The sequence below is a fragment of the Pongo abelii genome, chromosome 17, assembly GCF_028885655.2.
Source record: "Pongo abelii isolate AG06213 chromosome 17, NHGRI_mPonAbe1-v2.0_pri, whole genome shotgun sequence".
Classification (NCBI taxonomy): domain Eukaryota; kingdom Metazoa; phylum Chordata; class Mammalia; order Primates; family Hominidae; genus Pongo; species Pongo abelii.
In genome coordinates, this window is record NC_072002.2 from 61,439,801 (window position 1) to 61,454,899 (window position 15,099).

The 15,099-nt window shown below is 56.4% G+C and overlaps 3 protein-coding genes across 7 annotated transcripts in view; 1 reads left to right on the plus strand and 2 right to left on the minus strand.

Moving 5' to 3' along the window:
• Positions 1–15,099, plus strand: part of KATNAL2 (katanin catalytic subunit A1 like 2) — a 495,511-nt gene that overhangs the window by 67,976 nt on the left and 412,436 nt on the right. The gene's annotated exons all lie outside the window — the stretch shown is intronic.
• On the minus strand, positions 3,457–5,172 carry LOC129051568 (elongin-A3). The gene is made up of 2 exons (XM_063717008.1): positions 3,651–5,172; positions 3,457–3,575 (listed from the first exon to the last, which is right to left on the minus strand). Exons 1-2 carry the CDS (start codon positions 5,170–5,172, stop codon positions 3,457–3,459), a joined length of 1,641 nt encoding a protein of 546 aa, XP_063573078.1.
• LOC129051569 (elongin-A3) lies at positions 9,345–11,060 on the minus strand. Its single transcript, XM_063717009.1, has 2 exons — positions 9,539–11,060; positions 9,345–9,463 (listed from the first exon to the last, which is right to left on the minus strand). Exons 1-2 carry the CDS (start codon positions 11,058–11,060, stop codon positions 9,345–9,347), a joined length of 1,641 nt encoding a protein of 546 aa, XP_063573079.1.

Sequence of the window (15,099 nt, forward strand, 5' to 3'; positions counted from 1 at the left end):
GAGGAGGACAACTCTTTACCTGGGATTGCCGTCGTGTGAGGGGACTTGGAAACATTCGTAGAAAAGTGGGATTAAGGGAGAAAAATGAAAAAGGTGTATTTTACTTCTCGACCCCGTCTCCATCAACTTCGAGACCCTTCTGGAAGCAGTGTCTCCTCCCCGCCGTCCAGCCCATCCCTAAAGCCCCCCAGGGTCCTGGGAATGTAACTGTTTCCATGCAATCTTTCTTCCGTTGTTAACTGAAGAAAACTGGGTGCCCTTTACAGGTTTTCTAAGACAAGGAAACGAAAAGAAGTCAGCAGGCGCCAAATCAGGACGGTAAGGTGGACGCCTCGTGATTTCCCATGGCAAGTCTTGCCCAGCTGCCCTCGTTGGAAGAAAGGCATGAGCAGGAACGTTGTCGTGGTGGAGAAGAACTCTCTGGTGGGGACCTTCTCCGCTCCAGCTTTGGCTAACTCTCTGAAAAGGCTCTGCCAGTGAGCAGATGTGATCAGGGTTTGGCCCTCCAGAAAGCCAACGAGGAGAATCCCTCTGGCATCCCCCCCCAAACGGTGGCCATGACCTCCGCTCTTGACTGCTCCTCTGTGGCTTCGGCTGGAGCACTGCCACCTCTTGCTAGCCACGGCTTCGTGCTTGGTCTTCAGGATCCTGCCGGGTAGAGCCAGGTTTCATCTCCTGCTGCCAATCTTGGAAGAAATGCTTCAGGATCTTGCTCCCACCGGTTGTTTAAAATCTCCTCGGAAAGGCTTGCTCTGGCCTGCAGCTGATATCGGCGCCACGGTTTGGGCAGCCGAGTTCCACTCTCACCTTTCAGTCCGAATGGGGAAAACACAACCATTTGAAGTATGAGGATTCGGGTGTTAAGCCTTTTCTGAGAATTACCCTCCGTGTTGTGTAGAGAAATAGGTAAATTTGCTGTGTTTCCAGACTTCCGGCTACCTCACGAAGAGGATCCTAGTGCAATACTGGCCATGCTTCCGGAGCTCCCAGAATGAGGATTGTTTTGTAAATAGGTGGGAAGAGAATTGAGCTGTCCTGGGTCAGTGTAGCAATGTTACAGCAGGATCCTTAGGTTGATGCTGAATTCTATTCTGGGGCAGGTTTATGTGTTGTGTGGGGGTTGTTTCCTTTCTGTCTTTTGGAGCGGGTGTGTCGCAGTGGGAGCAGGGATCTGCTGAGGTCTGTCTCGTTCTCCAGTAATGAATGAGTTTAACGGGTGCAGCCGCTGTTTTCAGTAGCACGCCAGTGGGGGCATCGATGAGCTATGAGGAGCTAGAGCTTGCTCGGATTGCTTCCTTGTGTTTGTGTTTTGAGTTGTGTTTGCTTGTTTCGTGCTTGTTCTCCATTTCGGCAGGGGAAACGATTTTCCAGGAAGGAAGGTTGTTGCCAGTGGAAAACAATTTGGTTCCGAGGGACTGGGGTTTCTGGCTGGGAGTGGGAAGGGGCTGCAGGGTGATCGGTGGCCACTCCACCTCCTCCAGAGAGAGCGTGTGGCTTCTCTGCCTTGGGGAGGATATTCTGCTCTCTTGTGAGTTTTGCAGGCCACCTGAGATTCTCTCTTGAATTGCTGTCAAGAAATAGGGACGGGCGTTGTCTCTGGCCCTTGCTGGGGAAGGTTTTCTGAGGTTTTGTTTTTCAATTTTGAGACGGAGTTTGGCTTCTGTTGTCCAGCCTGGAGCGCAGTGGTGGGATCTGGGCTCACCGCAAACCCCGCCTCCCGGGTTCAAGCGATTCTCCTGTCTCAGCCCCCTGAGTAGCTGGGATTACAGGCGCTCGCCAACAAGCCCAACCGAGTTTCGTCTTTTTAGAAGAGACGGGATTTCCTCAGGTTGGTCAGGCTGGTCTGCAACTCCTGACCTCAGGTGGTCCGCCGGCCTCGACCTCCCAAAGCCACGGGAATACAGGCGCGAGTCACCGTGCCCGGACATGTCTGAGTTTTACGCGGTCGCTGACTGGATTATGTCCCCTTCCCCGGAACGGATGCTTTTCTGTCTTCCTTAAGGGTAGCATCTCTGTGGCACCCCGTTTCTGGCTCCTTCCGTGTTCTTCAGGCTTGAAGGCCTCCTTTGACGTGCACCGGCATCCACTCAGGTGCCTGCTTCCGGGAGCTTCCCAGCCCCCATGCTGCTGACAGCCCAGGGTACAGGACTTTGATCTCTTCTGCTGCCCTTGCTCGGTTTTGCCTTGCGGCTTATGTCTTTGTATTTCTCTCTCTACCCCTCACTGTCGGTAACGCCTAAGAACGAGGTTTACTTAATGGGGGGGGGGGGGGTGTGTGTGCGCGTGCGTGTTTGTGTGTGTGCGCGCGCGTGTGTGTGTGCGTTTGTGTGTGTGTCTTTGTTTGTGTGTATGTGTGTGTGTCGTATCTGGCACACGGACCTGTGACTACCAGCCCGCGTGATGCCAACAAATGCCCTGAGTTAGAAGGCAAACGTTCACCAAAGCTTGCAGGAGCTGGTAGGAGGTGAAGTCAAGGTAGTTAACCCGGTCATCTCATGGGAATTAGAAACTCTGGTTGGCAGGTTTAGACTTCCTGATCGAGAACCTAAATAAGCTGATTAAGGTGTCGCCATTCTTTCACAGGGGTTCTGGGTGAAAAGATTGGGAATGACTCTAGTAAAAGTGTTTTGACTTAAGGAACGTACCAGTTGTTAGCATTTATGTATGAAAGCCAAGAGTTCCTTTCTTCAAACAAACAGCAGTTTTCTTTGAGGTGTGCTCTGGTTGTGTCATCCAGGCTGGAGTGCAGTGGAATGAGGAAGGGTCACCGCAACCTCCGCTTGCCCAGCTCAGGCGATCCTGCCACCTCAGCCCTTTAAGGAGCTGGGACCACAGGGGCCGTGCCACCACGCCGGGCTAATTTTGGTATCTTTTGTGGAGACGGGGCTTCTCCGTTTGGCCCAGCCTGGTCCCCACCTCCTGGGCTCAAGCGATCTGCTTTCCTCGGCCTCCCGGAGGAGGATGGCTCACGATTAGAGGATCATGCCCGGCCTTTTATCTAAAAGAAAACAACAACAGTAACAAGACATTTTGCGTAGTCGGAGTTATCAGTGTCAACTGATGGATTGAGAGTTTGTGTCTAAGAAGTCCCTGTGTGCTCCATGATTTCAGAAGAGAGAACAAACGGCAAAAGGGACTCTCACATCTCGTACCTGATTTATGATGGCAACTAGGGCGTTGTTTAAAAAACGGTCGGTGAACCACCAAAGCAGAGTTGATCCGAACGCGTTCATAATATCTTCTGAATTCTGAGGTGTCCTCCAAGCAGGGAGGCAGTGGCCGGGTGTGGGAGGCAAAAATCACAGGGCCAGCGCTTGACACCTGCAGAATTCAGAGGCTCAACTTTGCACCCAGCCAAGGGTGCTGGTGTCCATTGGAAGTTTCGTTCCCCAACCCGCGTTGACTTTGCATTGGTCCTCCTCCCCCCAGATTTTATGTGTCAGGCAAGTCCTGAGTTTATCGTCGGGAGAATCTTCTCTTGTAGTCTCGAACTGCCTTGGCCATCAGCGGGGCCACTTTCTTGGCAGCCTGTTTCCGGGTCTTGGCCGCGGGCGCCGCGTGCTCATTGCTGCTGCTCAGGCAGGGGTTGGCCCGCTTCTCAGGGAGCCCGTGAAGGACGTTGCTGCTGCTGCTGCTGCTGCTGCTGCTGCCGCCGCCGCCGCCGCCGCCGCCGCCGCCGTCCCCGAGGCCGGAGGCAGCCTGGCTGCTTCCTGCGGGCTGGGGGGCTGGCTTGATCTCCCCGTTTCCGGGGTCAGCGGCTCCTGCAGACTTCTCTTCCCTCCTGGAAGCATCATAAGGCGTCTTGGCCACAGAGTTGAAACAGATCATCTTTGTCTGTCGGCCGCTGGGTTTGTTTTCAAGTGCAGATCGGATTTTCGTGGTCACTACTCGCAGCCGCTGCTCTCGGGCGTCGCGAAGCCGCAGGTACAGCTCCCGCCAAGACTCGTGCTCCTGCGGCTTTTCTCCCTTGAAGTCCTGGAGACAATGAATCCTCCATAATTCATCTGTCTCTCGAGCGAGTGCGTGGTTGTCTTTCTCTGTGCGATACAGCTGATCAGGCGTCCACCCTTCCGGAACGGGTTCAAGAACCGAGTAGGCGACCCCTCCCACGTCGCCGAGGGCGTCCGGATTGTTTCTAAGCACCGGGAGGCACTGCTGGCGCAGCGTCAGCACCTGGAGCTGGCAGGCAGGCCTGGAGCCCGAGTACACCTGCAGCCTAGCATTCACTCTGCGTCCAGGGAAAGCGGCTTCCTCCTGGAACGTTGGCGCGGAGAGTGCTTCTGGCTCTGCCTGGGAGGTCATGGCCTCAAAAGCGGACAGCAGATCGTAGTTGGCCTGCATCCAGGCCGCTGAGGGGTCCCAGAGCTCTGCGAAGAGAAGGCTGGGCACCGTTTTCGGCCCGGCGGAATCAGCGCCGGCCGCCTGCAGCCTCTCTGACTGGCTTTCCTGGACAGGAGGCGATTTGTGAGCCGAAGCCCAGCGGGACGATTTGCGCCCCTTGCTGTGGCTCGCCACCGCTTCCCCCTGAGGTTGGCCCTGGCAGCCCGGACCCGGCAGAGGCCCGCCCTGAGCGGCGTGAGCGTGGCCTCTTCCGGGTTGCTTCCCGGGCACAGCGGGCTCAGGGCCCTCGGGCGTCGGGAGGGGAGCGGTGCGCGTTGGAGGGTCCCGACGGGGGCCGGAATCAGCTGGGGCCATTCTGGGGCGCTTTCTCTCGGCTCTGGGCTCGCGACTGGGAGACCTCGGGTGAGGTCTCTGTTGTCCCGGAGGTGTTCTGCGTGCTGTCCGTCCGTGCTGAGGGCTGTGAGATGGGCTCCTGGGGGCCGTCGCGTTTTCTGGGAAGCCCCAGGCCTTTTCCTGGTCCTGGAGAGCCTCCCCGAGGCGCTGTCGGGAAGCGCTGTCCTCAGCGTCCTGTGGGTCAGGCCCGGTGTTTCGGTCCACAAGCACCAGCTTCTTCCACCGGGCCGCTAAGTCTCTGGCAAAGTCGCCCACGTGCTGGTGCTTCCGCAGGCGCTTCACCGTCTTTCTGATTCCAGTCTCCGCCAGGATGTCTGCCGTCATGGGCAGGGCGGAGAGTTTCTGCAAATATTTCTCCAGCTTTTTGGGGTTCGTCTTCGTGGCCAGACGCACCTGCAGCTTCTGCACTGCGCGCAGCGTAGTGGAGCCTGCCGCCATCTCAGCAGAGCTGTGCAGGCGTCGCTGTCCTCGCGTTCGCGGCTCTGTCCTCGGGGCGGCGGGACACGAAGTCTGGGGTGGCCGGTCCTCGCTGCCCGGTCGCCAGGCAGCGACCTCGGGATGTGGAGTCACAGCCTGGAGCGAGCTCGGTCCTCGGAGCAGTGGGCCACTGGTTCCGGGGCGCTGGTCCTCGCGGACCGCAGGCCTCGGGGCGTGGAGTCCCCACAACCTGGAGCGAGCTGGGTCCTCGGAGCAGCGGGCCACTTGGTCTGGAACGCCGGTCCTTGCAGACAGCTGAGCAGGCCCGCTTCTGTCCCTCGGGATGTGGAGCCGCAGCCTGGAGTGACCTCTGCGCTGCGCCGTCCGAGGCGGAATGCAGCTGGGCTGCCAGAGCCCGGCCTTATATAGCCAGCCCCGGGCCCACCCAGGACTCAAGCCCTGACCCCCTTGGGCCTTGGGCAGCCCCGCCCCAATACGAATTCATTCCGTCAGCCCAACGCAGCCAATCGGGACGGTCCACGCCAGGTGGACTGCTGTGCCCGGCAGGTTCATTAGGTTAATTGCAGCCTGGACACACCCCACTGAGTTCTACCGTTGGCCCTCCTTGTTCCCAGCCCCCGCATCTGTGGATTCCCAAAGACACAGACAGAATCCCCTTGGGAGTAAAAGCGAAAATAACAACACCGCAAGACAAAATCGTAGGAAGGAGAACCAACAGAGGAGGACAACTCTTTACCTGGGATTGCCGTCGTGTGAGGGGACTTGGAAACATTCGTAGAAAAGTGGGATTAAGGGAGAAAAATGAAAAAGGTGTATTTTACTTCTCGACCCCGTCTCCATCAACTTCGAGACCCTTCTGGAAGCAGTGTCTCCTCCCCGCCGTCCAGCCCATCCCTAAAGCCCCCCAGGGTCCTGGGAATGTAACTGTTTCCATGCAATCTTTCTTCCGTTGTTAACTGAAGAAAACTGGGTGCCCTTTACAGGTTTTCTAAGACAAGGAAACGAAAAGAAGTCAGCAGGCGCCAAATCAGGACGGTAAGGTGGACGCCTCGTGATTTCCCATGGCAAGTCTTGCCCAGCTGCCCTCGTTGGAAGAAAGGCATGAGCAGGAACGTTGTCGTGGTGGAGAAGAACTCTCTGGTGGGGACCTTCTCCGCTCCAGCTTTGGCTAACTCTCTGAAAAGGCTCTGCCAGTGAGCAGATGTGATCAGGGTTTGGCCCTCCAGAAAGCCAACGAGGAGAATCCCTCTGGCATCCCCCCCCAAACGGTGGCCATGACCTCCGCTCTTGACTGCTCCTCTGTGGCTTCGGCTGGAGCACTGCCACCTCTTGCTAGCCACGGCTTCGTGCTTGGTCTTCAGGATCCTGCCGGGTAGAGCCAGGTTTCATCTCCTGCTGCCAATCTTGGAAGAAATGCTTCAGGATCTTGCTCCCACCGGTTGTTTAAAATCTCCTCGGAAAGGCTTGCTCTGGCCTGCAGCTGATATCGGCGCCACGGTTTGGGCAGCCGAGTTCCACTCTCACCTTTCAGTCCGAATGGGGAAAACACAACCATTTGAAGTATGAGGATTCGGGTGTTAAGCCTTTTCTGAGAATTACCCTCCGTGTTGTGTAGAGAAATAGGTAAATTTGCTGTGTTTCCAGACTTCCGGCTACCTCACGAAGAGGATCCTAGTGCAATACTGGCCATGCTTCCGGAGCTCCCAGAATGAGGATTGTTTTGTAAATAGGTGGGAAGAGAATTGAGCTGTCCTGGGTCAGTGTAGCAATGTTACAGCAGGATCCTTAGGTTGATGCTGAATTCTATTCTGGGGCAGGTTTATGTGTTGTGTGGGGGTTGTTTCCTTTCTGTCTTTTGGAGCGGGTGTGTCGCAGTGGGAGCAGGGATCTGCTGAGGTCTGTCTCGTTCTCCAGTAATGAATGAGTTTAACGGGTGCAGCCGCTGTTTTCAGTAGCACGCCAGTGGGGGCATCGATGAGCTATGAGGAGCTAGAGCTTGCTCGGATTGCTTCCTTGTGTTTGTGTTTTGAGTTGTGTTTGCTTGTTTCGTGCTTGTTCTCCATTTCGGCAGGGGAAACGATTTTCCAGGAAGGAAGGTTGTTGCCAGTGGAAAACAATTTGGTTCCGAGGGACTGGGGTTTCTGGCTGGGAGTGGGGAGGGGCTGCAGGGTGATCGGTGGCCACTCCACCTCCTCCAGAGAGAGCGTGTGGCTTCTCTGCCTTGGGGAGGATATTCTGCTCTCTTGTGAGTTTTGCAGGCCACCTGAGATTCTCTCTTGAATTGCTGTCAAGAAATAGGGACGGGCGTTGTCTCTGGCCCTTGCTGGGGAAGGTTTTCTGAGGTTTTGTTTTTCAATTTTGAGACGGAGTTTGGCTTCTGTTGTCCAGCCTGGAGCGCAGTGGTGGGATCTGGGCTCACCGCAAACCCCGCCTCCCGGGTTCAAGCGATTCTCCTGTCTCAGCCCCCTGAGTAGCTGGGATTACAGGCGCTCGCCAGCAAGCCCAACCGAGTTTCGTCTTTTTAGAAGAGACGGGATTTCCTCAGGTTGGTCAGGCTGGTCTGCAACTCCTGACCTCAGGTGGTCCGCCGGCCTCGACCTCCCAAAGCCACGGGAATACAGGCGCGAGTCACCGTGCCCGGACATGTCTGAGTTTTACGCGGTCGCTGACTGGATTATGTCCCCTTCCCCGGAACGGATGCTTTTCTGTCTTCCTTAAGGGTAGCATCTCTGTGGCACCCCGTTTCTGGCTCCTTCCGTGTTCTTCAGGCTTGAAGGCCTCCTTTGACGTGCACCGGCATCCACTCAGGTGCCTGCTTCCGGGAGCTTCCCAGCCCCCATGCTGCTGACAGCCCAGGGTACAGGACTTTGATCTCTTCTGCTGCCCTTGCTCGGTTTTGCCTTGCGGCTTATGTCTTTGTATTTCTCTCTCTACCCCTCACTGTCGGTAACGCCTAAGAACGAGGTTTACTTAATGGGGGGGGGGGGGTGTGTGTGCGCGTGCGTGTTTGTGTGTGTGCGCGCGCGTGTGTGTGTGCGTTTGTGTGTGTGTCTTTGTTTGTGTGTATGTGTGTGTGTCGTATCTGGCACACGGACCTGTGACTACCAGCCCGCGTGAAGCCAACAAATGCCCTGAGTTAGAAGGCAAACGTTCACCAAAGCTTGCAGGAGCTGGTAGGAGGTGAAGTCAAGGTAGTTAACCCGGTCATCTCATGGGAATTAGAAACTCTGGTTGGCAGGTTTAGACTTCCTGATCGAGAACCTAAATAAGCTGATTAAGGTGTCGCCATTCTTTCACAGGGGTTCTGGGTGAAAAGATTGGGAATGACTCTAGTAAAAGTGTTTTGACTTAAGGAACGTACCAGTTGTTAGCATTTATGTATGAAAGCCAAGAGTTCCTTTCTTCAAACAAACAGCAGTTTTCTTTGAGGTGTGCTCTGGTTGTGTCATCCAGGCTGGAGTGCAGTGGAATGAGGAAGGGTCACCGCAACCTCCGCTTGCCCAGCTCAGGCGATCCTGCCACCTCAGCCCTTTAAGGAGCTGGGACCACAGGGGCCGTGCCACCACGCCGGGCTAATTTTGGTATCTTTTGTGGAGACGGGGCTTCTCCGTTTGGCCCAGCCTGGTCCCCACCTCCTGGGCTCAAGCGATCTGCTTTCCTCGGCCTCCCGGAGGAGGATGGCTCACGATTAGAGGATCATGCCCGGCCTTTTATCTAAAAGAAAACAACAACAGTAACAAGACATTTTGCGTAGTCGGAGTTATCAGTGTCAACTGATGGATTGAGAGTTTGTGTCTAAGAAGTCCCTGTGTGCTCCATGATTTCAGAAGAGAGAACAAACGGCAAAAGGGACTCTCACATCTCGTACCTGATTTATGATGGCAACTAGGGCGTTGTTTAAAAAACGGTCGGTGAACCACCAAAGCAGAGTTGATCCGAACGCGTTCATAATATCTTCTGAATTCTGAGGTGTCCTCCAAGCAGGGAGGCAGTGGCCGGGTGTGGGAGGCAAAAATCACAGGGCCAGCGCTTGACACCTGCAGAATTCAGAGGCTCAACTTTGCACCCAGCCAAGGGTCCTGGTGTCCATTGGAAGTTTCGTTCCCCAACCCGCGTTGACTTTGCATTGGTCCTCCTCCCCCCAGATTTTATGTGTCAGGCAAGTCCTGAGTTTATCGTCGGGAGAATCTTCTCTTGTAGTCTCGAACTGCCTTGGCCATCAGCGGGGCCACTTTCTTGGCAGCCTGTTTCCGGGTCTTGGCCGCGGGCGCCGCGTGCTCATTGCTGCTGCTCAGGCAGGGGTTGGCCCGCTTCTCAGGGAGCCCGTGAAGGACGTTGCTGCTGCTGCTGCTGCTGCTGCTGCTGCCGCCGCCGCCGCCGCCGCCGCCGCCGCCGTCCCCGAGGCCGGAGGCAGCCTGGCTGCTTCCTGCGGGCTGGGGGGCTGGCTTGATCTCCCCGTTTCCGGGGTCAGCGGCTCCTGCAGACTTCTCTTCCCTCCTGGAAGCATCATAAGGCGTCTTGGCCACAGAGTTGAAACAGATCATCTTTGTCTGTCGGCCGCTGGGTTTGTTTTCAAGTGCAGATCGGATTTTCGTGGTCACTACTCGCAGCCGCTGCTCTCGGGCGTCGCGAAGCCGCAGGTACAGCTCCCGCCAAGACTCGTGCTCCTGCGGCTTTTCTCCCTTGAAGTCCTGGAGACAATGAATCCTCCATAATTCATCTGTCTCTCGAGCGAGTGCGTGGTTGTCTTTCTCTGTGCGATACAGCTGATCAGGCGTCCACCCTTCCGGAACGGGTTCAAGAACCGAGTAGGCGACCCCTCCCACGTCGCCGAGGGCGTCCGGATTGTTTCTAAGCACCGGGAGGCACTGCTGGCGCAGCGTCAGCACCTGGAGCTGGCAGGCAGGCCTGGAGCCCGAGTACACCTGCAGCCTAGCATTCACTCTGCGTCCAGGGAAAGCGGCTTCCTCCTGGAACGTTGGCGCGGAGAGTGCTTCTGGCTCTGCCTGGGAGGTCATGGCCTCAAAAGCGGACAGCAGATCGTAGTTGGCCTGCATCCAGGCCGCTGAGGGGTCCCAGAGCTCTGCGAAGAGAAGGCTGGGCACCGTTTTCGGCCCGGCGGAATCAGCGCCGGCCGCCTGCAGCCTCTCTGACTGGCTTTCCTGGACAGGAGGCGATTTGTGAGCCGAAGCCCAGCGGGACGATTTGCGCCCCTTGCTGTGGCTCGCCACCGCTTCCCCCTGAGGTTGGCCCTGGCAGCCCGGACCCGGCAGAGGCCCGCCCTGAGCGGCGTGAGCGTGGCCTCTTCCGGGTTGCTTCCCGGGCACAGCGGGCTCAGGGCCCTCGGGCGTCGGGAGGGGAGCGGTGCGCGTTGGAGGGTCCCGACGGGGGCCGGAATCAGCTGGGGCCATTCTGGGGCGCTTTCTCTCGGCTCTGGGCTCGCGACTGGGAGACCTCGGGTGAGGTCTCTGTTGTCCCGGAGGTGTTCTGCGTGCTGTCCGTCCGTGCTGAGGGCTGTGAGATGGGCTCCTGGGGGCCGTCGCGTTTTCTGGGAAGCCCCAGGCCTTTTCCTGGTCCTGGAGAGCCTCCCCGAGGCGCTGTCGGGAAGCGCTGTCCTCAGCGTCCTGTGGGTCAGGCCCGGTGTTTCGGTCCACAAGCACCAGCTTCTTCCACCGGGCCGCTAAGTCTCTGGCAAAGTCGCCCACGTGCTGGTGCTTCCGCAGGCGCTTCACCGTCTTTCTGATTCCAGTCTCCGCCAGGATGTCTGCCGTCATGGGCAGGGCGGAGAGTTTCTGCAAATATTTCTCCAGCTTTTTGGGGTTCGTCTTCGTGGCCAGACGCACCTGCAGCTTCTGCACTGCGCGCAGCGTAGTGGAGCCTGCCGCCATCTCAGCAGAGCTGTGCAGGCGTCGCTGTCCTCGCGTTCGCGGCTCTGTCCTCGGGGCGGCGGGACACGAAGTCTGGGGTGGCCGGTCCTCGCTGCCCGGTCGCCAGGCAGCGACCTCGGGATGTGGAGTCACAGCCTGGAGCGAGCTCGGTCCTCGGAGCAGTGGGCCACTGGTTCCGGGGCGCTGGTCCTCGCGGACCGCAGGCCTCGGGGCGTGGAGTCCCCACAACCTGGAGCGAGCTGGGTCCTCGGAGCAGCGGGCCACTTGGTCTGGAACGCCGGTCCTTGCAGACAGCTGAGCAGGCCCGCTTCTGTCCCTCGGGATGTGGAGCCGCAGCCTGGAGTGACCTCTGCGCTGCGCCGTCCGAGGCGGAATGCAGCTGGGCTGCCAGAGCCCGGCCTTATATAGCCAGCCCCGGGCCCACCCAGGACTCAAGCCCTGACCCCCTTGGGCCTTGGGCAGCCCCGCCCCAATACGAATTCATTCCGTCAGCCCAACGCAGCCAATCGGGACGGTCCACGCCAGGTGGACTGCTGTGCCCGGCAGGTTCATTAGGTTAATTGCAGCCTGGACACACCCCACTGAGTTCTACCGTTGGCCCTCCTTGTTCCCAGCCCCCGCATCTGTGGATTCCCAAAGACACAGACAGAATCCCCTTGGGAGTAAAAGCGAAAATAACAACACCGCAAGACAAAATCGTAGGAAGGAGAACCAACAGAGGAGGACAACTCTTTACCTGGGATTGCCGTCGTGTGAGGGGACTTGGAAACATTCGTAGAAAAGTGGGATTAAGGGAGAAAAATGAAAAAGGTGTATTTTACTTCTCGACCCCGTCTCCATCAACTTCGAGACCCTTCTGGAAGCAGTGTCTCCTCCCCGCCGTCCAGCCCATCCCTAAAGCCCCCCAGGGTCCTGGGAATGTAACTGTTTCCATGCAATCTTTCTTCCGTTGTTAACTGAAGAAAACTGGGTGCCCTTTACAGGTTTTCTAAGACAAGGAAACGAAAAGAAGTCAGCAGGCGCCAAATCAGGACGGTAAGGTGGACGCCTCGTGATTTCCCATGGCAAGTCTTGCCCAGCTGCCCTCGTTGGAAGAAAGGCATGAGCAGGAACGTTGTCGTGGTGGAGAAGAACTCTCTGGTGGGGACCTTCTCCGCTCCAGCTTTGGCTAACTCTCTGAAAAGGCTCTGCCAGTGAGCAGATGTGATCAGGGTTTGGCCCTCCAGAAAGCCAACGAGGAGAATCCCTCTGGCATCCCCCCCCAAACGGTGGCCATGACCTCCGCTCTTGACTGCTCCTCTGTGGCTTCGGCTGGAGCACTGCCACCTCTTGCTAGCCACGGCTTCGTGCTTGGTCTTCAGGATCCTGCCGGGTAGAGCCAGGTTTCATCTCCTGCTGCCAATCTTGGAAGAAATGCTTCAGGATCTTGCTCCCACCGGTTGTTTAAAATCTCCTCGGAAAGGCTTGCTCTGGCCTGCAGCTGATATCGGCGCCACGGTTTGGGCAGCCGAGTTCCACTCTCACCTTTCAGTCCGAATGGGGAAAACACAACCATTTGAAGTATGAGGATTCGGGTGTTAAGCCTTTTCTGAGAATTACCCTCCGTGTTGTGTAGAGAAATAGGTAAATTTGCTGTGTTTCCAGACTTCCGGCTACCTCACGAAGAGGATCCTAGTGCAATACTGGCCATGCTTCCGGAGCTCCCAGAATGAGGATTGTTTTGTAAATAGGTGGGAAGAGAATTGAGCTGTCCTGGGTCAGTGTAGCAATGTTACAGCAGGATCCTTAGGTTGATGCTGAATTCTATTCTGGGGCAGGTTTATGTGTTGTGTGGGGGTTGTTTCCTTTCTGTCTTTTGGAGCGGGTGTGTCGCAGTGGGAGCAGGGATCTGCTGAGGTCTGTCTCGTTCTCCAGTAATGAATGAGTTTAACGGGTGCAGCCGCTGTTTTCAGTAGCACGCCAGTGGGGGCATCGATGAGCTATGAGGAGCTAGAGCTTGCTCGGATTGCTTCCTTGTGTTTGTGTTTTGAGTTGTGTTTGCTTGTTTCGTGCTTGTTCTCCATTTCGGCAGGGGAAACGATTTTCCAGGAAGGAAGGTTGTTGCCAGTGGAAAACAATTTGGTTCCGAGGGACTGGGGTTTCTGGCTGGGAGTGGGGAGGGGCTGCAGGGTGATCGGTGGCCACTCCACCTCCTCCAGAGAGAGCGTGTGGCTTCTCTGCCTTGGGGAGGATATTCTGCTCTCTTGTGAGTTTTGCAGGCCACCTGAGATTCTCTCTTGAATTGCTGTCAAGAAATAGGGACGGGCGTTGTCTCTGGCCCTTGCTGGGGAAGGTTTTCTGAGGTTTTGTTTTTCAATTTTGAGACGGAGTTTGGCTTCTGTTGTCCAGCCTGGAGCGCAGTGGTGGGATCTGGGCTCACCGCAAACCCCGCCTCCCGGGTTCAAGCGATTCTCCTGTCTCAGCCCCCTGAGTAGCTGGGATTACAGGCGCTCGCCAGCAAGCCCAACCGAGTTTCGTCTTTTTAGAAGAGACGGGATTTCCTCAGGTTGGTCAGGCTGGTCTGCAACTCCTGACCTCAGGTGGTCCGCCGGCCTCGACCTCCCAAAGCCACGGGAATACAGGCGCGAGTCACCGTGCCCGGACATGTCTGAGTTTTACGCGGTCGCTGACTGGATTATGTCCCCTTCCCCGGAACGGATGCTTTTCTGTCTTCCTTAAGGGTAGCATCTCTGTGGCACCCCGTTTCTGGCTCCTTCCGTGTTCTTCAGGCTTGAAGGCCTCCTTTGACGTGCACCGGCATCCACTCAGGTGCCTGCTTCCGGGAGCTTCCCAGCCCCCATGCTGCTGACAGCCCAGGGTACAGGACTTTGATCTCTTCTGCTGCCCTTGCTCGGTTTTGCCTTGCGGCTTATGTCTTTGTATTTCTCTCTCTACCCCTCACTGTCGGTAACGCCTAAGAACGAGGTTTACTTAATGGGGGGGGGGGGGTGTGTGTGCGCGTGCGTGTTTGTGTGTGTGCGCGCGCGTGTGTGTGTGCGTTTGTGTGTGTGTCTTTGTTTGTGTGTATGTGTGTGTGTCGTATCTGGCACACGGACCTGTGACTACCAGCCCGCGTGAAGCCAACAAATGCCCTGAGTTAGAAGGCAAACGTTCACCAAAGCTTGCAGGAGCTGGTAGGAGGTGAAGTCAAGGTAGTTAACCCGGTCATCTCATGGGAATTAGAAACTCTGGTTGGCAGGTTTAGACTTCCTGATCGAGAACCTAAATAAGCTGATTAAGGTGTCGCCATTCTTTCACAGGGGTTCTGGGTGAAAAGATTGGGAATGACTCTAGTAAAAGTGTTTTGACTTAAGGAACGTACCAGTTGTTAGCATTTATGTATGAAAGCCAAGAGTTCCTTTCTTCAAACAAACAGCAGTTTTCTTTGAGGTGTGCTCTGGTTGTGTCATCCAGGCTGGAGTGCAGTGGAATGAGGAAGGGTCACCGCAACCTCCGCTTGCCCAGCTCAGGCGATCCTGCCACCTCAGCCCTTTAAGGAGCTGGGACCACAGGGGCCGTGCCACCACGCCGGGCTAATTTTGGTATCTTTTGTGGAGACGGGGCTTCTCCGTTTGGCCCAGCCTGGTCCCCACCTCCTGGGCTCAAGCGATCTGCTTTCCTCGGCCTCCCGGAGGAGGATGGCTCACGATTAGAGGATCATGCCCGGCCTTTTATCTAAAAGAAAACAACAACAGTAACAAGACATTTTGCGTAGTCGGAGTTATCAGTGTCAACTGATGGATTGAGAGTTTGTGTCTAAGAAGTCCCTGTGTGCTCCATGATTTCAGAAGAGAGAACAAACGGCAAAAGGGACTCTCACATCTCGTACCTGATTTATGATGGCAACTAGGGCGTTGTTTAAAAAACGGTCGGTGAACCACCAAAGCAGAGTTGATCCGAACGCGTTCATAATATCTTCTGAATTCTGAGGTGTCCTCCAAGCAGGGAGGCAGTGGCCGGGTGTGGGAGGCAAAAATCACAGGGCCAGCGCTTGACACCT

Bases quoted from the DNA above. Each gene is read 5' to 3' on its own strand.
- LOC129051568 (XM_063717008.1), bottom strand. From the start codon at position 5,172: ATGGCGGCAGGCTCCACTACGCTGCGCGCAGTGCAGAAGCTGCAGGTG. The intron at 3,576-3,650 runs GCAGCAGCAGCA...ACCCCTGCCTGA, and splicing joins CGGCGGCGGCGGCGGCGGCG to GCAGCAGCAATGAGCACGCG.
- LOC129051569 (XM_063717009.1), bottom strand. From the start codon at position 11,060: ATGGCGGCAGGCTCCACTACGCTGCGCGCAGTGCAGAAGCTGCAGGTG. The intron at 9,464-9,538 runs GCAGCAGCAGCA...ACCCCTGCCTGA, and splicing joins CGGCGGCGGCGGCGGCGGCG to GCAGCAGCAATGAGCACGCG.